We start from the raw sequence: 24,120 nt of genomic DNA on the forward strand, positions 1-24,120 counted from the left end.
GCCTTTTAAAGAGAATTTTATTTTGAGTGGTTCTTACAAAGATTGTTGCAATATGAAAGTCATTTGTTTGATAGAAATATCAAGCTGTCTTGTCAAACACACTGAAGTAACCCAAAAATATATTTCAGAGCTCACAGAGCTTAAAAAGAGCAAAGATTATATGCAACCAGACAAAACCTATTTCTGCATTTCCTGTTTCCTGCTCAGACTGTGTTGCTTTACCACACTATATCTGTACATTTGAGGAAATGCAGGGATCATTTTGTTTGGAACCTTAGACACACCAGAACACACAGTATTTACAAAGAAACTTTTACAGATACATTAATTGAAAAGTTACCATCAAGAAATTAAATTTTTGAATCTCCCTTTCTTGCCAATTGTTTATCATAATACAAGGTGAATTACTGACTAAAGTCAGGACAGGACTCATTTAGTTGTCTTTGAATTTCCCATATACAGAACACTAAATATGTATTCCAGAAACCATATTTCTGTTAAACCATTAGCCAAGTGTCAAAATTCATTTAGTGAAATGTAAAATGTAACTGCTGCATAAAAAGTTAGGCTTCTGAAACATTAAAAACATCATTACATCCTTGTCTGCCTTTTACAGAAAGTACATTTGTCTAAGCTATTTCTCAATTCCTACAGATCACCTTAGTCAATGTTCTAAATGTACGTACAAGGCAGAACAAGAAAACAGCTTTGTATACGGTGGAAATTGCTAGTTAGGGAGAATGAGCACACTGCATTCCTGCCATAACAGCTTTCTCTCCTTCTGGCAAGGTAACAGGAATCGCATACAAATGACAGTAGACCCTTTCCTTTTGTTTTACCTAAATAAAAGATAACTCAGGTTTGAATCCTCTTTAAAAAAAAAAAAAAGCTATGTACATAAGGGACTAAATCCTCCTTCATCGTCGAACTGGAACCAGTAGTTGTGTTGCTGTCATGGAATCAGGGAAGAGGTTGTGATAAGTTGGAAGAGGTACATATGCAGCTGTAATCATTTTACCTGTCAAAGAAAAGAATCTTTAATGTTTCCATTTCTCTCCAACATTTTAGTTGTAACGAATATGAATTTTGGATAGGACTTACCAGCAAACCATCTTCCATGCAATGCATTTACTGCAGCAATGGCTGCAGCAATTGAGGGGCACTTCACATAGACGTTGCCCTGAAGTCCAAGAGACCCAATTATTATTTTTGATTGAGTGTAGCCCTCTATGGGCTTCTTATAGAATACAATTGGTTTCACACTCTAAAACTGCATTTTTGCTTTTTACTCATTTCATTAGGGATATGTAATGAACATGAGAAATAACTTTTCATCTAAATTCTTTTACTTTGGGATAAGGGAGTGCTACTGTCACTATTTAAGGGAAGGAAAAACTCAGTCCTAGAGATAAGGAAGTAAAGCTTCTACTCATTTTTAAAGCTATTAAGCATTTTATTATGTGCCAGATGGGGTCCTGTCCCACCACAACAGATAACTTTGCTTTTCCACCACTGCTTTTATGATAGTTGTCCAACTTTCTCAATTTGTTTGTAATTTTCAAAAGTTGCTTTTGCAACATCAATTTATTTTCTGTTGGTTCATTGTCAATGCTTTTAAAAGTTGCAAATCTATTTAAGTTTCAAATAGTAGAAAAGAAAGAAAGCACTTTGTAAATTCCAGAGTTAAAACTTTCAGGAGAAACTAGAAATCCTAACCATCACCAACAAGTATGTTATCAGTAAGTTATTAGGCATCTACTTTGTGTTAAGAACTCAGCACTGAGTTTTGGGAGATAAAAAAGCAAATGAGTCTTTGTTCTTGAGCCAACAATCTAATGGGGATCAAGACCCAATGTGCAAATAGTTTTATACATAGTTAGTATATGTCATAAGCAGGATAATCAGCAGAGAGAAGAGCACTAGAACTAAGGGTCTGGGAAAGGCCTTCCTATAAGTGGGATTTAAGCTAGGACCCGAAAGCACGAGGCAGATATGAGAGAGAGAGAGAGACAACAGGGGAGTATGGACCAGCCATTGAAAATGTCTACTGGAAAGATATTGCTACTGTTTACCCCATTCAAAGCAGAACATACCTGAGCTGAGTTTTTGTCAACATAAATATGAATGACTCCTCCATGTTTGTTACATTCTTCAATTACATCATCTTTAATCTCTGTATCCCAGCCAAGTTCATCTTCCCTGTAAAATAGAAAGATGATTTGTATGAAAAGTTTCTGAAGATATACATATATCTAGGACAAATCAATTTCCTCCCAACAACCCCCCTCTTTTTCATCCACAAGAAATATATTCAAATGTATATAACAGTAACCAGTATAAATGTCCAAAATCGACATTCTTCCCCAATTTTTTCTACCAACTGTAAACAGTCAAAAGTTCTAACAGTAATTTCATAATATAACAATTGACCACAGAGTTAGAGAAAAAGTTATTTAAAAATTCAAACCACTGATTAAGTGATATATAGGTCTATGACAAATTGTTTTCGTAGAATATACTCCAATTTCATGGTTTGAAATTCACAAAAGATGTGATTTAAACATTGAAAGCAAGAGGACTAACAAAATATAAAAGCAAGGATTTTAGATATATATGTTTTGCAAAAATTCATTGCTTACGTTTGAGGATTAAACATATTGGAAAGCTGGAAACACTGTGTTGCAAGAGGTTGCACAGAAGCGGCTGCAGCTAGAGCTGTAACTAAGGAGAAAAAAGAAGACAAAAGACTTTGCTTTAAAATACAGTAAGCTAATCCCAGTTATCCACCAATTTTACAACCTACTTTGTGTCTCATTTTAACCAAAGTTACATTTATTTGGGGGGGAAGGAAGCATTCCAATTTCTGAAAGACATCTTGCCCAGAATATATTACTTTCAATGAAACTCATTTTCAGAAATGTTTGAAACAAAAATCCTAGATCAACAACCCAGAAAAGTTAAAGGAAAATATGGAGAATTAGGTAAGGGAAAGGTGGAAAATGTAAAGGGTAAAGGGACTATGCTGAATGCTCTTAACCTAGGCCTTATCAAGTAAATGCTCAGTTAAAAAAAAGGTTACTAAGAAAGATAATATGTAGACATTCTTTACTTCTGTGCAAAAATCTGTTTGTACTGCCATTAATTCTGTACAGGCCCCTCATAACCACCTGCCTGAAACCAACAATAGCACTCTAATTGTTTCTGCTATTCCTGAATTTACACCTGCTTCCCCACCTCTATGCATGATTTCATATTGCCAGAGATAAAGATAATGCTCTTGGTCACTTTTCTGGGTTCAAAACCCTTTCAATATTTCTTGTACTGCTGCTGACTGAATAAAAGTCCAACTCTATTTTGGTCCTGCACACCAGACTTTGATCTAGCACCATGGAATCTCTGGAAGAGTTAACTTATTTGTCATGGACTCCTGGGTCAGTCTTTTGAAAATTAAGTATTACATTGTTTTCAAATACATACAATTAAAAATACATAGGAATACAAAGGAAACTAATAATAATTAAAGTTGACAAAATATTAAACAAGTTCACAGATACCATGTTAAGAATCCCTTCCCTAGATATTATCACAAACAACCCTTTATTTCAACTATTTTGAACTCCAGCAGAAGAGATATTTATATCAAACTATTTGGCTTTCCAGGTTCCATTCCATAGCTCATTTTCCCTTCAGTCTGGAACAAACTGCCTCTGGCTACTAAAATTCTACCTTTTTTAACAGCTCAGCATAAGACCTTCTTATTTTACCCAATCAGTGTGGATTCCCATTCCCAATTAATATACTGGGTTTTTTTTATGTCATTATATATTAGAGAACTTCGTGTTTCTCAACTCAGTTAGTATAAACTGTTAATTCATTAAGATCATGGACTGGATCTAACTGGCCCACTCTATACCATAATAGTGCCAATCATGTATTAGGCACTAAGAAACCAGAACAAAGAATTATTTCTAACTTAGAGGATGGAATGGTAGTGAACAATTTTTCTGTACGTTCTGAAAACACAGAATCATGAAAATTATAGCTTCTGTCAAAGAAACAAGTAAAAACCAATCTATTTTACTTGATATTACAATAAAATTCAGGAGAGTAACTGAACTTCACAGTAATGGCAAAAAGCAGACTGAAGAAAAAGCTGACTGGGCTGCATCTTCTGTTAGACCCAGCAATTCCTATGCAATTCACTATGTTTAGCCTCAAAGATGAGGTATACCTCATCTCAGTTGTACACTACTTGGGAGGCTCACTGGAGTCAGAGCAGAGCCTATCCTGAAGTCAAAGGGCCTTTCACCCACCAGGCCTTTAGACACTTGGAAAAAGGTTCCTGTAGGAGAGAGGGTAGAAGGACCACCATCAAAAAAGGACCATTTATTCACCCAAAGCCATGGTACCCAGGTTGCCAGTCAAGATGATAGTTAAAGTTCCAAATTATTTAATAACAGAAAAATTTTGTGTCATACTACTTTACATGGCAAACAGAGACAAAAAAAAGTTGAAAACTTACCCTCATTCTGTTGGGAAAGTCTGGTTTGTAAATCTAAAATAGAAAAAAAAGATGATATTGGCTCAATGCAAGAATGAGAATCTCATAAATAGGACGAATTGAAGAAAATATGAACAGATATTCAAAAGCAAGGTACATAAAAATCCTTTAAGAGGAGCTAGTAGTAAAACCTTTTTGTCTAATCCAAATTGAACATTGAGGTCTTATTTATATATTCAAGTGGATAATACCATCTGCAATGAATGGTTTAGGGTCAACTACACTATTTTGAGGCTCTTATGCAATCTTTCTCCTTATTCTCAGTGTTCTCTTAAACACCCACACTCAACTCCACACATAGATATATCTACCTCAACAAGGAAATGCCAGTTTTTTGGGGAGTAATTGGGAAGGGTACCAAAAGAATTAAAAATCAAAGTTAGATGAGCAGAGAAAACTAAATAATTTAACGTAATAACTGACTACTACTTCAATCTAACAATACCCTCCCCCAAAAAACTTTAAAACAGATTCTATTATTTGTTAAATAATACTGGTGCCTTTTAAACACAATGTCTTCAAGTAGTAGCATTGGTGACTCTCAGAGGGACCTTTCTTTTTCTTTACCTTTACCCAGCCTATCCCTAATTATGCTTGCCATGGCACTTACAGGTATTCTTAGCCCACGTGGTGACAGTCACTAAAGAGATGGTTGCTGTATCCTGAGTAATCATAAATTAGTAGAAAGCAGAGATTATGACTAGGTACTTTGCTCAGCATCTAGAAAGTGCCACAAAAAGTAGACATCTGAATGTTGTCGAATGAGAGTAAGAATATTTTCAATCTACTTTGTAGTTTTCTACTGGATAGTAAATAGTTGTTCCCAAACTCTTCATTCAAGGGAGGGCAGAGGGAATTCATAGAGGCAGGCCTAGATAACCCCAGGAATACATGTGTTGCTTCATGAAAAAGGTATGAGTTTGGTAAAAGATTGAAACACCCGACACTAAAAATCAGGCACAAAAAGTAAAAAAAATTATTTTTAAAGTCACCTGCCTAACTTGAATTGGCTACTAAATAAATAATACTTTGCTGCCCTTGTCTCTACTAAGGAAAATATTCTTCAGAAAAGGAATTGAAGATACTTGAAACTCCCTTGGCAACTACTATATACTGAAAATGTTTTCAAGTAGGATGGAAAAACATAAGAGTGTAGCATCTGGCTTTACAGAGTCCATGCCCTCAAGGGATCTGGTACCACCATCAACCTCCCCTTCCCTACACCAAGTCCAGATTACAGCCCATCCATATTATGTGACTGATTCTTATCTGTGCCTTTACACATATCCTCAAGATTAGCTGAACTCTAGCCTTAATATATGTAGATAATAGTTCAACATTTAAGCTGTTATTTCTTACTATCCATAGTAAATGCATTTAATATTCCTGAATTAAAAAACTTATTCTAGCTAAAAGATGAGGAACCACTTTAAATGAACTCAAATGAAGAAAATTATTTTTAAAATGAGGTGGTATAAGCTACACAAGTGTTTCCAGGGAAAGGAACTTGTATGGTATAGTAGAAAAGAACATTAATGGCCATCTGGAGTTTAAGGACTTGGGTTCAAATTGAGGGAAAAACAAAAATCACTTTAGGGCTAAGCTTTAAGTTTTCTCAATTATTTAAATAAAGGGGGGAGTGGGGAGGGGAGGAGAGGCCAACTAATGTCTTCCAATTTCCCATTCCATCTCTCATTATATGACAGCTTGGTGAAAAACAGGCTGATAGAGCTCTTTCAGAGTGCATCTGCAGCTAGCAGAACTAAACTGATTAATGGATATCACCTATGGGAACTGCCTCTTTTGCACTAGGTTTTATCCATAATTAACTCCTATACTCAAACTTTAATCAATGAGAGAGAAAAGCAAAGATGGATTCTACTCATGAAGGATGGTTTTAGTTAAGTTCACTATTAAAAAGATCCTGTATTAATTACTGCCAAATAGAAGTTTAAAATTTGGGGGAGCAAGGTGGCACAGTAGATAGAGTACTGAACAGCCCTCAAATCAAAAGGCCTTGAGTTCAAATCTAGTCTCAGACAACTTAAGAGCTTGTGTGACCCCAATAAAGTCACTTTCCAAAAATATAAAAAAGTCCATTCTACATCCTTATGTTAATAGCAGCAGCATTTCTTTATCACTCTGAGAAGCAGTTAAAGCATAAAAAAAAGACAAATCAGCAGGAAATTAAAGGAAAGCTAGCATTCAACCAAAAACAAAAAAAACAACAAAAAAAAAACACCTAGGCAAATAGTGCTCCAGTTCAATTAAAGAAAACTCAAGAATTGAAAAACTAGAGATTTAATTCCCACCTGCTACAGCTCCAAATGCTAAAGATCCACTCATTTGCAGAGCTTGTTGTGCTGCTGGAGGAATCTGTAAGCCTGTACCTGTAAAACAAGTAGTAGGTAATATTTACACTAATGGTATCTTAAAAACTTTGCAGTGGAGCTGCTATTACCTCATGAGAAAACCAGGATTTTAGTGACTTAACCAAGGTTAATTACAATTAGAATGTTCTTTCCATTATAGCAATCACTTCTCAACGAAAAGTCCAAAGTATGTAGCTACAAGGGCAGGTAACAATATATTACTATAATATTCCATTAAGTTATAGCCTTAAAGGTATTTAATTATTCATTCATGGTCTAGTTTATAATGAAATATGTAATAATTTTTTGAAACAATCTATGCCATTTTCCTATACCAGAGTATAGAGTTAATAAACAGTCAGTTAGTCTTTAAGAGCCATGTTTTATATGCTTTAGTTTCTTACAATAGTTCCCAGAACACAGCAAATGCCAGTAAATGCTTGCTTACTAATACGTGATGTTCCTAATATTTGATGATGAATCCGCAGTAAGAAAAAATTCTATACTCTTTTAGATCCTTGCAAGAGAAACTTACCTTCTGCGAGTCTTGCCATTAACTGGAGACGACCAGTTGTTCCCAAGTCAATCCCAGTCCGTTCCAGCTCATCACTATCCAAAAATGAACTGGCACTGGAAGCATCAGTACGTTCAGTGACATGACCAACTTTCATAGGCCTGCCTGCTAATTCAAATCCATTCAGTTGTTCCAATGCCTTTTTGGCACATTCTGAATCTGAAAACTACAGAATTAAAATTGTTTTGTAAATTAATCTGTGTATTTAAGTAGATAGGATGTTCAAAGCATGTACATAAAATAATAGTATAAATTACTAATTTTTTTGGAAAAGCATTTAAATTTATGATGTATTTGCCTTGAGGGAATGTATATTAAATGGGATCTCTGATTCCAAATTTTAACAACTCTTTCAACTCCAAGAAGACTATGAGCATCACATCCTTTTGGAAAAGAGAAAGAAAACTCTGCAAAGGGACATAACCCAATCCAGAATTCTCCACCACAGATGACAGCCTCTTCTCTTGTGGAGGCACAGGATCAGGCCTCATATAATAAACCTATTGAGCCCCACTTTATCTCACAGGCATGCTTGGGGGAAAAAGTATGCCAACCAAATATTTCATAATTCTTTTTCAATGTAATAAGCCAACTCATCAAAGGAAATCCTAGCAACAAATCTTTTGGTAAATTTCCCCCTTATTCTGGGTTTTATTTCTTAGTGGCTTTCCACGCACTCAAATTCAATCTAACAAATATATATTAAATGCTTACTATTTGCGAGGTACTGTACTGAGGCTGGAACATACAGATCATGAAGCAGAGTAATATGAAATCAGGCTTAAAAGGCTGGTTGGAAAAATTAGGAGGCTATTATGATAGTTCCAAGAGAGGTGATGAGGACCTGACTAGAGTGGCGGCGGCTATGGGAGTGGAAAGAAATGGAAAGCTGTGAAATGCTACAGAAATAGAATCAATTGAACTTGGCAACTTATTAGATAATTGTGTTAAGGGACTGGGGGAGAAGAAAGCATTAAGGATGACACTGAGGTTAGGAATTCAGGTGATTGGGAGTACAGTGAAACCACCAATAAAAACAAAAGTCTGGAAGAGGTGCTTGGGAGTGGGGAAGTGTACATGATGCTTAGTGCTATTTGGAACATGTTGAATTTAAGATACCAGCGATACATCCCAGTAAAAATGTCTACCAGGCAGCTGGCAACATGAAACTAGGATTTTGATGAGACAGTAGAACTGGATATATAGATTTGGGAGTCATCTACAGCAAAATAACTGAACCCATGGGACAGATGAGACCACCAAGGGAAACCGTGTAGAGATCACCATGAGAGTATACAAGTAAAATCTCCTTATATTCAACTCCACAAAACATCCAAATTCTTTTGTCGTATTGGAATTTTGTTAGAACTGAATCACATTTCTAGCCTGCAGGACCTAGAGAAAAAAAAAATGAGTTGACACCCAGCCTCAATATATCTCAATGGTAAAAAAAAAAAAAAAAAAAAAAAAGCAAACTGCAATTGTAAGAATGGAATCTAACTGGGAAAGAGGAGTGTTGTCACGCATACAAAACCACTTTTTCTGCTTAAGATCTTTTTCATCAGTGGATAAGTTAGGTAGATTGTTTCCTATGTTTTAGGAATTTGAAATGATTAAGTTGTCACAAGCAGAATTCCTACTGAACATATATATTTTATTAATGACAATTAGCTTTAAGACTATATACTTGTCTCTAAAACAACCAGTACCAAAAATGTAATGTATAGACTAAATTTGTAGAATGATAGCATGTACGTGAAATGTATTTACATATTCAGGGAATATTAAACATTCAAATCTACTTAAATAAAATGTTCTTCTTTAGCTTATATACAGAAGGGTAAAGTACACTTCTATAAAAATCCTCTAACACATTAAAAGGCTGTTCAATTTTAGGCAAGCCAATTTACCTTTCTGGGCCTAAATTTTTTCATTTGTAAATGAAATACTGTTACAGAACAGGTCTGTAAGCTAATTATCAATGAAAATTGTGTAATCCCTAAGATCACATAAGGACAATCAAATCTAAGTTCATACATTTTATTTGGGGGGCAGGAGGAATAGATTAAGGCATTTTGAAAAATTCTCATCACACTTATTATTAATGAAATTATGTACGTATGCAAGTCATGTTTCGTTATGTATGACACTTTATTTTCAGTTAGGGCTCTGCAGGCAGTCAATGTAGTAAATCTTTTCCCTGGCCATGGAGCAATTATCTCCAGAAATAAAAATAAGTGAGATTGACAAAAGCAAATAAAATGTTTACTCAAAATCATATTTCAATTCAGGGAAACTGGACTGAATTTCAAGATAGGGTTGATGAATATAGGGTTTCCTAAGTAAATGAAAAAAACAAATCAAAACTGTAGAAGAATGTTTAAAACCAGGAATCATGGATTTAGAGTAGGAAAGGGACCAGACAGACAATTTGTTCAACACACTCCTTTTACAGATAAAGAAAATGAAGACCAAGGAGGTCACATTACTTCTCCAAGGTTACCCACTTAGTAAATGGAAAAGCCAGGACTCAAGTTCAGATCCTGTTTCCAAATCCACCATTTTTTCCACTGTACCAGAATAAAAGACCTTCATATTTAAGTGCTTCTGAAGACAACTAATATACTAAACTCTAAGAGGCCAAGAACTGAACTAAACTTTGTCTATAAAAGCCTAAAATGAACTCTGTACACATTAAGTTTTTGTATTCTTTCCAATCATTTCTATTTATTATAATGCACCAATATATTCCCAAATAGCAATTAAATTAAGTCTTACTATCAATAAACTTACAAGAATTTACTAAAAGTTTACGTATAGACAGTGGGCTAAGCACCAGTAACAACACAAAGACAAAAACAGTTTATACTCCTTTAAATATTCTTGGGAAGAAACAAAATTATTTTCTAAAATTTCAACTTAAACACTAAAAATTATTAAAGTAGTAAATATTCAGATGGGATTTCCCCCACTACAAACTGGTCAGTAATCAGGCTTCACTCTAAAATAAGACATCAATTTTAGACCCTGATATTGGCTAATAATAGAACAATCATAACTTACCGTAATAAATCCATATCCCTTAGATCGACCAGTTTCACTATCCATCATCAGCTGAATGCTTTCAATCTGAAATTGGATCAGACAATTAACATGACAAAAATTAGTTAAGAACTCAATAAAAATTTGTGTAATACAGAGAATGAGGCTGCTAATAAAAACTTTAAAGTTTTTTTAAAAAAGAGGCATCCATGTTTACACCAAATTTCAGAAATTTCTAACACAGAGCCAAGTCTTTTCTATCAAAATATATAAGGGGCTAACCCAAATTCATAAAATAAGAACCACCCCCCAATTGATAAGTGATCAAAGGATTTCTGAGAGTTTTCAGTCAAAGGCAGTTTTCAGAAGGAAAAAAAAAGCTATTAATAAGTCACATAAAAATGCTCTAAATAATAGAGAAATTGGAATTAAAAATGTGTTGTAGGAAATGACAAAGGGGTGGTTTCAGAAAAAACCCGTGTGACCTGATGCAAAGGGAAGTGAGCAGAACCAGCAGAACACTGTACATAACAGCAACGCTTTAAGGATGATCAATTGTGAAAGACTTAACTACTCTAAGACAATTCTAAAGTACTGATGAAAAACACTATCTACATACAAGGAAAACTGATGAACAAAACTGATGAATGCTGAATACTGACTGAAGCATTTATATTTTTTAAATTTTATTTTTCTTACTCCCCCTACCCGTTTTGCAATGTAGCTACTAACATGGAAATATTTTTTGTATTACTGAATGAATAATGGGTATCATACTGCTTGCTTTCTCAATGGGTGCAAAGCAGTTAAAGGGAAAGAATTTGGAACTCAAAATAAAAAAAATAAAAGTTAAAAGGACTTTCCATAGACAGTGCCATAATTATTTTCTCTTCCGTGAGACCATTAACATTTCAACTTAAATTATTAAATCTTAAAGTCAGAAGATTTACAACAGGTTCTTGGGATAAAGGGCTCAGATAAAGTCATTCACTTTACATTAGAAGGACTAAGAATTTGCAAAAGAACTCACCCTGCCAAAGGGCTCAAAGATTCCACGAAGCATATCTTCAGTTATGTTAAAGTGTAATGATCCTACATAAAGCCTCATGGGTCCAGCACTTCCTTTCTGTAGGTTATTTGCCATTGCTGCTGCTCTATTCTTTTCTGCCTACATACAAAGGAAAACTGACCATTAACAAATATTATAGGCAAAACATAGCAAAATCGAACATTTTCTGATGTATTTCAAGGTTAAGATGATTCCAAAAATTTTAAAGTGTTACTTTCTCAATCATATTCATGCCCATTTATTTAAATGTTATTTGGCTAAGAACCCACTATACACAAGGGAGTCAAAGTTAACTAACTATAATATTTTGTCAAAAAATTTTGAACACACCACACACACAGTCAAATATATCTAAACCAAATGAGATACTTGGAAATCTCTTAGCACAGTACTTCATCCACAGGAAGTACTACATAAAAGTTTATTCCTTTCATTGTCTCTTCCCTAAATTATCATCCAAAAAGGAACTTGTAAGACAACCTTCAATTTTAGCTATTTTGTCACGGATAATCTTAAATACCAGACAGTCATTTATAAAGTACATTCATATTATTTTGAAATAGGTTAAGTTCATTGTATTAAAACAGATTTTTAGGCAAAATAGAAATCAGCAACTTGACTTGATTTCACTGACATTATTCTTTTTAAATAAAAGATGAACAAAAAAAAAATCAGTGTTTTAATCTATTAAATAAGTTGCACACAAAAGGTAAAAAATAATAGCATTAAATTCTCTACAAACTGCCCACTCCACAAGCATGTGACGATTTAAAAAAAAACAACTATATACTGTGTTCCCATGATGGATGCCATTTTTTTTTGGATGAATTAGTTAAGCTAACATTGACATTAAATTTATCATCATGGTAAACAAAGGTAGTAGCAGGGAACCATGTTCAAGATAAAAAGGGAATTAAATCTCCTAATAAAAATTTCCTAACTAGGAGAAAATGAAATTACCTGTGAGGCCTGTACAATGATAGGCACTCCTAAAACACGCTGGCCAGTTAATCCTATTGCTAGAGGCACTGAGCTAACATCAACAAACTCTACATAAGCAATTCCTTTGGATCTTCTGGAATTTCTATCAGAAATCATTCTTACATCACGGACCTATAACAAAAACAGGTAGAAAAATAAATTTTATGAAACTAGAACGCTGGAGTTAGTATTAATTCTATACTTTTACATTTGGAAAGAGAACTATATCTCATTTTCTATCTTAGAAGAAATACTATATTTAACACGTAAATATCCCCAGTTTATTTTAGCTGGAATGAAAAAAGTGTAGGTAACCGGTGAGGGAGAATAAGGGTGACAGTAACAATGGGGCCTAGGGCAGACTCAAATTATCAATTAGTTGTTACTCACTTATTAATACTATTATACAGTGCACAGTACTAGCCAAATGTTTGTTGATTTATCACAAAGAGCTATTTTCATGTCCTAAGAGTGAAGTCATATGAACAAGGAAAGCCTATCAAACCATTCTCATATATTTTTAAAGAAAATGTTAAGAACTCCCAGTTTTAAAGCATTATTTACATGGAAAGACAAAACATTAATATTTTGTTTCCTAAGAATCAAGTATCTGCCCAATTCTTGTTTAAAATCTCCAACTTCTTAGTCACAAACACAAAATTCATTTATAAACTCAAAAATTTCCAACAAAAGTTTCAATGTCTAACCTTTTCCATTTTCCAGTTACTGAACATTTTTAGTGTGTCAGTTTGGCACCATTAATCCTGAGGTTACATTATAGATCTAAACCCCTCATCTTACATGAGAAAAATCAAGCTCAGCAAAGTAAGGCTACTTGCCAAAAATCAGAAAATAATAAATGGCAGTTAGGATCTGAATCTAAGCTCTGACTCCAAATCATGTGTTCCTTTTTCTATGGATTATGATAGAAAAAAATATCATTTTCAATCACAATGAAATAACTTCGACATTCTGAACATTACATCACTAGCTGACCCGAAATTCATTAAAGTATTTATCTCTTCCTTCCCATTCTCCTCCCCTCCACCATTTTCCCCTCCTAGACTTATGCTTGCTACTACCAATTTGTAATAAACAAGATAATTACCTTTCCTACAGTAGAAAAAAACTCCTCCAAATCTCTTGGTCTAATTCTTGCTGCCAGTTGCATGCAGAACACAGTCCTAGCATCTCTCTCCTCTGGAGTAAGGTTGTCAATAGGTTCCCTGAAGAGAAAAACTAAGTTAATACTTGCTTAAATTCTCTAATCACAAAGTTAACAGAATTTTAGAATGTGAAGAAAAGGACCTTGAAGATAATTCTTAACAGTCTAATTCACTCAATTTATAAGAGGCCTAAGTGGTGAAATAATTTGTCCAAATTAGAAGCAAAACCAGGACTATAATTCAAACTCCAGTGCTCTTTCCACTAAACCACACTGCCTATTTCAGAATAAACTGGGAATTAGAATTTCTTCATGCCTGGCAAGTATCTCTACAAAGATATCAGTTGCATAAATCAAATTCCATGACAAGAAGACCTTCCTAATTTTTCAGTATCATCTGGGGAGTACAGCAGCTTTCATTCCTATACCACCTCCTAAGGGAGAGTCATCCCAGTGCACCTTCCCAAATACTATCAATACAGGCTGCAAGCTTGTCAATAGTTAAAATATATTAGTGTTGAGGCAGGCAGTGAAAACCCTTAGGTTTCACAATATCTAATTAGAAGCTAAAAGTTTCTTCTACTACACACTTCACTAAATTGACATTACAATGATAGTCTGAAAATGGGAAAACTCTTTAATTTTCATAACTAAAGTTCTTTGAAGAAGAATAAATATAGGATGAGGCAGAAGAGCATTGTTTCTTTAAAGAAACCCCCAAAGAACCAAAGCAAAGTAACATAATGCATATCTTTCTAGAATTAAGACGAACATTCTGTCATGGATTAAATAACTGCCATTTACACAAGGAAGTGATATTTAGGAATAAATGGGCATTTCTCTACACTGATAGGGAGTCCTCTTTTCAAGGAACTAGCATTAAGAGATATACCAAGTTTGAGAATTACACTAAACTTTTTTAGATGGTTGGCTTAAGCTGAAAAAAGCATTATGAGCTGTTCAAATGGAGAAAGTACGGGAGAGGAATAATTAAAATAAGACTCAGATGTCAACGAATGAAAAGTCTCAAGAGTCACTGTAAGCATGTTTCCTTGAAATTAGCAACCATATGTACTCTGGTGACTAAAAGGGCCAACAAAATACCAGGCATCAAGAATCATACTGGAAACAAAGCAAAAAACATGAATGCCTGACCTTTTATAAAATCAGTCCATGTCCACTATCTACCCCTGAAATGCTATTTTTAAGTGCATAAAATGTAATTCTGCTAACTGTATCTCAAACCAAACAAAGTACTGGCAGAGCTGGAGAAGATCCAGAGAATAACTAACAGTATAGGATACAGGGATGAGAGCAATTTCTTCAGGTAAATGTAACTAAAATTGAACTGACCATGAGGGGCAAAATAGGATAAAAGCTTTTCTGGCAAATCCAGAATTATATAGTATACATTTAAATTTGAATCAAATTATACAAAGTAGTTTAAAATAAAGTACTACTTTACATAATGAAAGAAACTTTTATAACTTGTTACTATACAAGTCATAATGTGAATATAAATCCCAATAAGGGCATGGATAAATTCATGGATGATAAATGCCTAACAGATTTCTCAGTGAAGCAAAGAAAATTATGTGGAATATTTTTCAGGGTGGAAGGGTATGGGGAAAGAGAATATAATAAGTTTAACCTTCTGAGGATGTCATGGACGGACAGAACACTAGGTTGAATGGACAGTTGGTCTGATGAAGTCTGATACTTCTTATTTTACAGCAGCAAAGAATCAATTAGGAAAATATCAAGTCTAGGAAAACAAATGAGTGGTCTGACTCTATCTCCTGTGTCACATATTAAGCTAGATGCAATAATAATTTGAACTTAAATAATTTTCACAGTATTGAATTAACACACACCAATAGCAGTGCTATTGTTATGGGGACTTGTAGTTCATTAAAACATTAAAAGGAAAAGTTCTGTTTTATATACACCATTAGCACAGTATAATTTTGGCCCTTTTTAGTGCATAATTATTTTTATAAAGGGAAAAATGAAAGCTATCAAGAATTTGCTGAGATTTTGGGTTATCAGTAAATATGGGCTATAGGAGTAAACTTGCAAAATCAGCAAGGTATTATGTGTATACCAAATTACTAAACATAGTTAAGTTTTTCAGTAGCATAAATTGTCTAAGTTTTAGTAAAGCTGAAAGCTTGTGAGAAGATAAGAAATAGGGACAACAGCTACCTCACAGGGCTCTTGTCTTTTCTGAATGGACTTTTGCTTCTTGAGCGGCGTCTGCTGTAAAGTTAAAAGTTTCAGAAGTTACCCAAACGAGAACACCACACTAGTTACTTGAAAACAATTTTTTAACAATTCATAAGTATATTTAAAAACCTTAATTTGATGCTATGAGGCAACCCAATCTTTCCACGGATGGCACTGTTAAATTTTGGTCCGGAGCTATAAAGAAAAACACAAAGTTATACTAGTTGCAGGTTGATGGCCTTGCTTTGTTTTCAAGTACTATTAAACACATTTAATAATACACCACAATGTTTAATCACAAATTTATGCATATCCACCCTCTCCATTCTAAAGGGGGGGGGGAAGGAAAATGGAAAAAGGAATATGAAAATAGTTTAGGAAAAAATAGAAAATTCTCTATTTGGAAAAAATAGTTATAGTTATACCCATAGTTATAAGCAGCCCAGAAATCTTTGCAACCTCTAGGGCAGTGTTCTTAATCTTTTTTATGTAAAGGATCCTTTTGGCAGTCATGAAACCTGTGGACCCCTCCTCAGAATGTTTTTAAGTGCCTAAAATAGAGTACAAAGGAACCCAATTATCTTGAAAGTTATTAAAAACAAGTTCACAGATTCAAGTTAAGAAGCTTTGCTATCAGGAGATAATTTCTAGTATTCTGTGATACAAAATTGTACAATAATCACTAATTTTTAAGAAAATGTTTTGTATTACTCTCCTAACTCTAGTTTTTATTTGAGAAAATTTTCAATTCCTGGAAGAGGTACTTTCATGGAGATTACACTGCACTTTTATTTTCAGGATAGCAGTTTGGATTCACTTAAAAAAAAGGCCTTTATCTTGAAAGAATAATGAAGTGGTATGTTTAAGCTGCCGCTAGCTTAGAGTAACTTACTTTTTCCTTTTACAAAAAATAAATCTGGTATGTGTCAAAATTAACTATGGGTTAGTTAAAAGATCCTTTAAATCTCAGCACCTAATTCATCATGTCTCACCTATAAAATGTTGCATGTTTAAAAAATTACAAATATCCTTCAGTCAAGGGTTTTTCAGGGCTGGGTGGTGACAGTGGAATCAAACCCATAAAGTTTTATGATTTGTCCTTTCTACTTTAATAACATACCATCTATGAAAAGTAAGTTATACAATCAAGATGGCTAAATCTCAGATGATAGATTTGTTTTGTAGATTTTCAATTCCTCTACAATGTTCAATCACTACAATGTAAAGCAAAATGAAGCAAATTAGTGGTATTTTTAATTGTAATAGCTCTGCCTGATTAGTTTAATGTCAACTTTTGCTAAGTTATATGGATTTCTTATAATATTAGGAAAACAGTAGAAATAATTTTTGATAATCTGTATTCAAAATAAAAATATCTGTTAAAATATGCCATTAGATATAAGCAGTAATACACACTGCACAAAAGTTTATTCAATCACTATTATCCTTTTATGCTCTTAGGAAAGTCACTAAATAAAATGAAGTTAAAGAAAGTATATATTGGCAGAACCTCGTTTTTTCATAGCAATGATACTGCCCTTTCACAAGTGGCTTATATTGTAAATCATTACTTTTCGGCCTAAATCTATTATTTTTATAGAATTTATTGGGTCCGCAGACACCAATCCTTAAATTCTACAAAGACTGAAACATAAGTCCAGAAAGGTGATATGTTTTGCAAGGGAGATTCATAGAGATAATATAGAGCCAGATCTAGATGTTATGGGCTCCTGATTTTCAGTTTTGTGTTAGGAGTTACAATATATTGTTATTATGGTGGGAATTTCTTAAGAGTTATCCATTTGGGTTTTACCTACTTTAATTGCCTTAACGTCTTTTATTTTCCCAATGTGACCAGAACGTTTCTATTACAGTAAACACTGAAGATTAATCAACAAACCAGTTTTTATTTTGACCATTCTGTTCCCAGAAAAATGATTTGGTTTTAAACTTTTGATTCATATCCTCATTATAACATCAAATGTGGTGTTATATTCAAATTGCTATATCATTATCAGGCAACATACAATAGGAAACAGCTTATTTAAGCTGTGTGTAGAAAAAGTGTACCCTAAAATCCTTTCAGATTAAAAAATACTGCTTAGAAAAAGTCCTGTCATGTGCTACATCTACTCCTGCAATTTTTTTCTTTCTTGGTTTGAAACTGCAATGATGTCTATTCATTAACTTGGTACATCATAAATAGTACTTGGATTCCACTGTCAATAGCTTAGTAGGTATATCATGTAAACTAAAACATAGTTTATAATGCTATTGTTACTACTATTGTTACTTGAGGTTTTTTTTTTAGGGGGATTGGAAAGACTGGATCTATTTGATCTTGCTCAGCCTAGAAGTATGGCAACCAGTCATAGGCCCTTAATTACAAATGAACAGTACAGAAGCTTTGACCCATTTGCTTCACTTCTGACTTGGATTGATTTGACCCTCTTTAGGTAGCCTAATAAGTAGGCTCTCTTACCCCTGGATATGCATAATATCGGTCTTGGATTTAGTGAAGACTCCTAGTTAGTTTAATTCTGCTGTGAATCAGAACTCCCAAATTCATGTGATCCACCAACCTTACCCGGCCTCCATGAAATGAATCATCACACCTGGCTAAGTTTGTGGGTTTTCATTTCACTACTTTTAGCTTTTGAATGTCATTAATCCCATCTGCCTTTAAGAATTTGTTAGGATCCCTCAAATTCAAAGATGTATCTTTCATTTATCAAATTATTTTTAATAACCTGATTTTCAAAGAATTATACTAAGTAAAAGAATGATTCAAGAAAATGATGCCAGACTATAAAATTAATATGCATTACATACTAGGGACTTCGATAGCGGCCTCTGAATCGGCGTTCTCTACTTCTAGAACGACTTCGTCTTCGTTCTTTGCTTCGGCTACGTTTCCGTTCACGGCTTTTGCTCTTTTTCCTTTCCCGGTCTCTGCTTCGTTTCCGTTCCTTACTTTTGCTCCTCTTTCGGTCATGACTTCGACTTCTACTCTTGCTTTTTTTTCTCCTGCAAATAAAAGATTACATTTATTTTGCAAATTTAAAATGTCTTTATTTCCCTTTCTTTGGTATCATTTATTTCACTTTTATTTTAAAAATTTTCTCTGCTATAAATCACTATTACATACCAAGACATTTAAGAAAAATAAACCTCAAAAACAAATTTTCCCAAATGGAAACAACATTCTTTCCAAACCCCACTTCTACCTGCTACTACAAAACAGTGGCATTAATAGTTGGCATTAAATGAACCCTTATACTCCTAGACCAATGGCAGAAGAATGGAGGTCCTCCACTGGCTAATATTTTAAAGTAGCAGAGAAAATCAAGTTCTTGCTTCAAGTCTCTAGTTGGTATGGTCAACTCATATTCTAGAATAGGTTCAAAAATGAAATTTATCTAGTGAAATTTAAACCAACCCCATATATAATTAGTGAACTTGACCTACTGTATAACAAGAAATACATTATCAAAATTAGTAACTAAAATTAAGAGTTGAGAATAAAATTTAATCATTATTAGATAAACACAAAAAACTCCAACTAAATATGGCCCTACATTTAATCTCACTCAACCTTAGGATTTAACTGTCTCTTCTTTAAGATATGGGGGAAAAAAAGGTCCATAATTAAACTGATTTTCAGTTTGCTTTGAGGATAACAAGCAACTTTTAACAATCTTTGTAGTATTCTGCCAATATCCTGATGCATAATAAAATAATTTTAACTGACATCCCTAATTTTGTGGACTTAGTTAATTGTTACGTAGGAGAATGTGCACTGAATTTATATTTTCTCTTGTGTTCACATCTCGGATGACCAAGACAGGAAATGGTTAAATTCAGCCTAATTAGCCTGATAGGCAATTTAGGATCCAATTTAAGTAGATTCTCAGTGAAATACAGTAGTACTTTTAATATCACAAAAAACTGCAAACCTATTATACACTGCCCTTTCCTCCTATAAACTCCTGATATGCACAACCTAGTTAATTTACAGAATGAAGCATTTGTATTCCTCCCTAACCCACCCAAGCCAAATGCCTAAATATAAGATATCCTTTCAACCTCATTTTATTAAGAAAAAAGAAAAAAAAAAGATTTTTTTCCCCTCTAAAGAAAAGTTAATTTGTAGTGGCTGAAAGTACAGGCATTCACCACTAATGATATATTCTAGGCCCTTGTGTTATTTTGAAATGTAAACAGACGAAGAATTTTAAATGCAAAAAGTAGCATAGGAGCAATTACAATCTGCCTCAGAGATCCTGGAAGCAGGTCATCTGGGAATGTATTGAAAATAGAAAACAAAGACACCCACCTTCTGGAATCTTGAAACCCACACTCCAATCACAAGGAGATGTAGAGCTTTCCAAGGAGGCAGAAACTTTGTCTAAAATTTCAAGATAATCCACCTGACTGTCAGAAATTTATATGCTAGTAGCACATGTCAGAAAATTAGGCTACACTCATTATTTATATAGACGTCATCATAGTAATGCCCAAAATGGCAACAGATAACATTCCAACTTTGTTGCCGGGAAAACCTGACACTGTTACCATACAGGTTACTTAAGGGTGGTGAGAATCAGAGTCAAAATACTTTTACTTAACAGGTAGGGCAGTCAACTACAAATAAATAAAGGCATACCCCACAAATACCATCTAGGTTTAGATGAAGGTATCACTGGTATCAGGCCATTAAAGAGCAAAACTAAGTGGACAACCTCTTTATTTACTTGTCATTGGCTCCAAGACCAATTCAAAGAAAGTTTTGCTACACCTGCAATAGCTGCTTCAAAAAGTTCTTGTCTTCACAGCAGCTCCAGGCAGTAAAAAGATGCATGACTATAATAGTAACATGCTATACCAATACTCAACTGAATTATCTGAATAAAAGCTTAAGTATTTTCTTTAGAAAACTAAAATAGATTGAAATTAAAATCTACATAACAGATCTTGTTAAGTAAAATTCCAAGACAACGCTCAAATTCTTATTTTAATTCTGTACAGTCTTTTAAAGTGGGCCACTTACTGTAATAAGTTTTTGTTGAGTAACAATCTGTTATAATGTATTAAAACTTGTACTTGAGTTTGCCTTATTCCATATATAGATGGAAATCTCAATTTTAAATGTAATGCACCCGAAGGGATTCTAAGGAAGGAGAATCATGGTTTTGTTCAAATTTTGTAGAATTATCTACACCAAGTAGTCAAAATATTCATTGTTATCTTCATCTTCGTACCCACCCTTTAGTATCTTATCAAATATTTGTATATGCATTTTGCATGAAACTGGCTCCACTGGCTATGAATGCATTAACCATATGTTCCTTCAAATCAACTAAATATACTGATGTAAAGGTGTCCTATGATGTTCTGAGCTCTACACTTTACATGACGTTAAATATTTTAAGAGTTAAAAAACCTTTTCTTATTTAACAATATTTTTGACATAATGCATATATTTCAATGTAAGCGCCTTGGGTTGAGACTTGGTTTTTATCTTCTTATTTGCACAGAACATTTTAGGTGCTTTACTTTTGTTAAACTGCTTTGGCTAAATTTAAAGTTATTTTTTAGAGTGAATTATTAAATTATATTCACTTAAAACCCCAAACTTGCATGTATTTTTCCCCAGTGATATTACTGGCATCAACCTTGGTCAAAAGATCAGATTAAATTGCCTTATAATCAGTAATTCAATGCCTTGATTATCCCAAATATTCATTTTGCAGTTCAAATTGCTTTCCTAAAAGACTGAGAAATGAAACAAGTATGTATTTGGTCAAAAGGTGTTATTATCTATGTGTGTTATTATCTGAACTAGACTGGAATAGAATATCTGGAAAAATGGGCAAGTTGCTTTTATACCAAATATACCCCAAGCATAGAATTTAAGTAAGCTTCCTTGGTTTCTTATTTACAAGCTTTTACAGTAAGGGTAGCAATGTCAGAATAATGGATCCCTGTGATTAGTCATCCATAATGATTATCTGCATCAGAAACCTTTGATACCATATAATTTTAGTATAGAAACATTTTATAAACCTTTAAAGAAATAATCCCACCCCATTTTTTCATTTAAAACCAACCCTATATTAAAGGAAATTGTCTACTTGTCTTCTACACAAGTCTATAACGTCCTTTTCTGTTATCTTAGATACATGAAGCCACTTTAATAATAATAGTTCTACCATTTCCATTTATTCACTGGAGTCAGGGTATAAAACAGTGATAAATAATGCATGACTAAGTCTGAGATCAAGATGAACAAGGTTTACACCTAAATCCAAAGAGATGCCAGTAACAAGGAATACTTGGTGACACTGGGAACATATAAAAACATTTTTCCTTTAAAGAATTACTGCCCACAACCACAGAAAGTTATTTCTTCATATCCATTTAGGATGTAGACTGTTTTTCCTCTCTAACTGAAACATGATATTCAGGCACAAATTATTCTCATCCAATTACACTCTTAGGTGTTTTTGAAGTTACAAAAATTGCCATTATTAGAAGGCTCAGAATAAGACCCTTCAAGGCACAATGGAACTATCTTTGAAACATCTGGTTACTCCTCAATACATCCAATAATGTGAAACGTAGTAAAACCCCACAAATAAGAAATTATTTGTTCCTAATGTCTCTTTGTGACAACTGCCTTCTAGAATCCCCAATCAAAATCAAGTAAAGGCAGAATATTCTCTGTAAATTACTCTCATTTTCCTTATACAACAGGACTGCAATAGGTTTTGGGCATTATACAAAAATAAAATTTTCTGGTGTAGTATATCCAGATAATAATAATCTATTTTATTAATCAATTAACACATCTTATCTATTTTATGGAAATTATATCTACCTACCTAACAGAGTTGTTGTAAGGATGCATGAGGTAGTGTATAGTGAAGAACTTTGAGCTCTTAGGAGGAAAAGAGCCAAAAAAAGAACCAAATAAGTATTTATAATCATTTTTTGCAATATGTACTATATGCGTCATGAATACAACAAAAATGTTCCAATATGACACATTTCAAACACTACCTGAAACATACATTTATTGTTGATATAAGACTTCTAAATAAAATCACAGGCATTAAGAACTTGAGGAAACTTCAAGAAATTATTTGCTACAACTTCCTTTAAACAGCTTAGACCACCTAGTTTCTAAATGGAAGGGTGTGTGTCCAAAGCAAATTTAGTTTGGGCTCTTCATACACCCACAGAAAACAAGATACCTCAGGTGAAGAGACATAACTTGAAGAAAGGAGAAAATACATTAAAACCTTGTGTTGTGATTGCAAAATAGAGTTGAGCAACTTTAAACTACTTTTGGCTTCGACAGTAATATTATATGTATGATTTGGGGAAAATTCTTTCAGTGCCCTACTTTCTCCCTTTAATTTTTTAAAGCATATTTTGCTCTTCCATGTGACTCAAAAAGATAATATGTTGTGAAGATAACACAAGAGCAATAAAATAATTTTTGAAAACAATTATAAAGACCACCAAGCAGTGAAACGCCAAAAAGCTGCCTATTTAACTTCAGTTAATAACAAAACACAAAGTAGGTCAAGTTCTAAAATAGGCAAAAAAAGACCCAGAAGGAAAAATTTCCTAAGGCTCCAAGTAGATAAAAGACACACTATCATAAGTTCTTGACTATTATCTTTAGGTTCCATGCTTTAAATAACATAGCTTATCCCCCCTGAATCCCTTCCAGAAACTTACTTCTTGCTACGCTCTTCATGGCCATTAGCACTGCTCAACTTGTTCTCATCCTAAGCAGGGTTGATAGAAGAACATCATGAGGACGAAGTGGAAACATTTCAAGTTGTCAAAGGGTAAAGGGAACAGGAATAAAAAAATACAAAACAATTTAAAAACTAATTACTTATTTATAGTTTAATTTGGAAAGCTATAAAAAAAATTTAGATGGGTATGTTTAACCACTTTGCTGTTTACATTTTAGACATACAATAAAATGCAAGAATAATGCTGTCCATATAAAACAATTTAAGCTTTAGGTATCTTTTACATAATTTAGATTTTAAGTTATCCTATAGATTTATAGCGCTGAAGTGGTTAAATGTAATTTCTATAAAACATAAA

The 24,120-nt window shown here is 33.6% G+C and overlaps 1 protein-coding gene across 7 annotated transcripts in view; it reads right to left on the reverse strand.

The window, feature by feature from the left end:
* RBM39 (RNA binding motif protein 39) overlaps positions 1–24,120 on the reverse strand; it is a 26,947-nt gene continuing 2,827 nt past the window's right edge. For 3 of the 7 annotated variants that reach the window (XM_072631382.1, XM_072631380.1, XM_072631386.1), the window contains 15 exons: positions 23,740–23,789; positions 18,823–19,017; positions 16,120–16,185; positions 15,970–16,023; positions 13,708–13,825; positions 12,579–12,731; positions 11,580–11,717; positions 10,571–10,636; positions 7,469–7,673; positions 6,874–6,951; positions 4,523–4,555; positions 2,640–2,721; positions 2,094–2,199; positions 1,102–1,180; positions 1–1,018 (listed from right to left, as the gene is read on the reverse strand). In XM_072631382.1, the coding sequence (XP_072487483.1) occupies positions 918–1,018; positions 1,102–1,180; positions 2,094–2,199; positions 2,640–2,721; positions 4,523–4,555; positions 6,874–6,951; positions 7,469–7,673; positions 10,571–10,636; positions 11,580–11,717; positions 12,579–12,731; positions 13,708–13,825; positions 15,970–16,023; positions 16,120–16,185; positions 18,823–19,017; positions 23,740–23,789 (1,524 nt within the window). In that variant the 3' untranslated portion in view covers positions 1–917. Of the gene's footprint in view, positions 1,019–1,101; positions 1,181–2,093; positions 2,200–2,639; positions 2,722–4,522; positions 4,556–6,873; positions 6,952–7,468; positions 7,674–10,570; positions 10,637–11,579; positions 11,718–12,578; positions 12,732–13,707; positions 13,826–15,969; positions 16,024–16,119; positions 16,186–18,822; positions 19,018–23,735; positions 23,790–24,120 lie in introns of all 7 variants that reach the window. The other 4 variants (XM_072631383.1, XM_072631381.1, XM_072631384.1 and 1 more) reach the window with 2 other exon arrangements.

Source organism: Notamacropus eugenii, chromosome 1, assembly GCF_028372415.1.
Source record: "Notamacropus eugenii isolate mMacEug1 chromosome 1, mMacEug1.pri_v2, whole genome shotgun sequence".
Classification (NCBI taxonomy): domain Eukaryota; kingdom Metazoa; phylum Chordata; class Mammalia; order Diprotodontia; family Macropodidae; genus Notamacropus; species Notamacropus eugenii.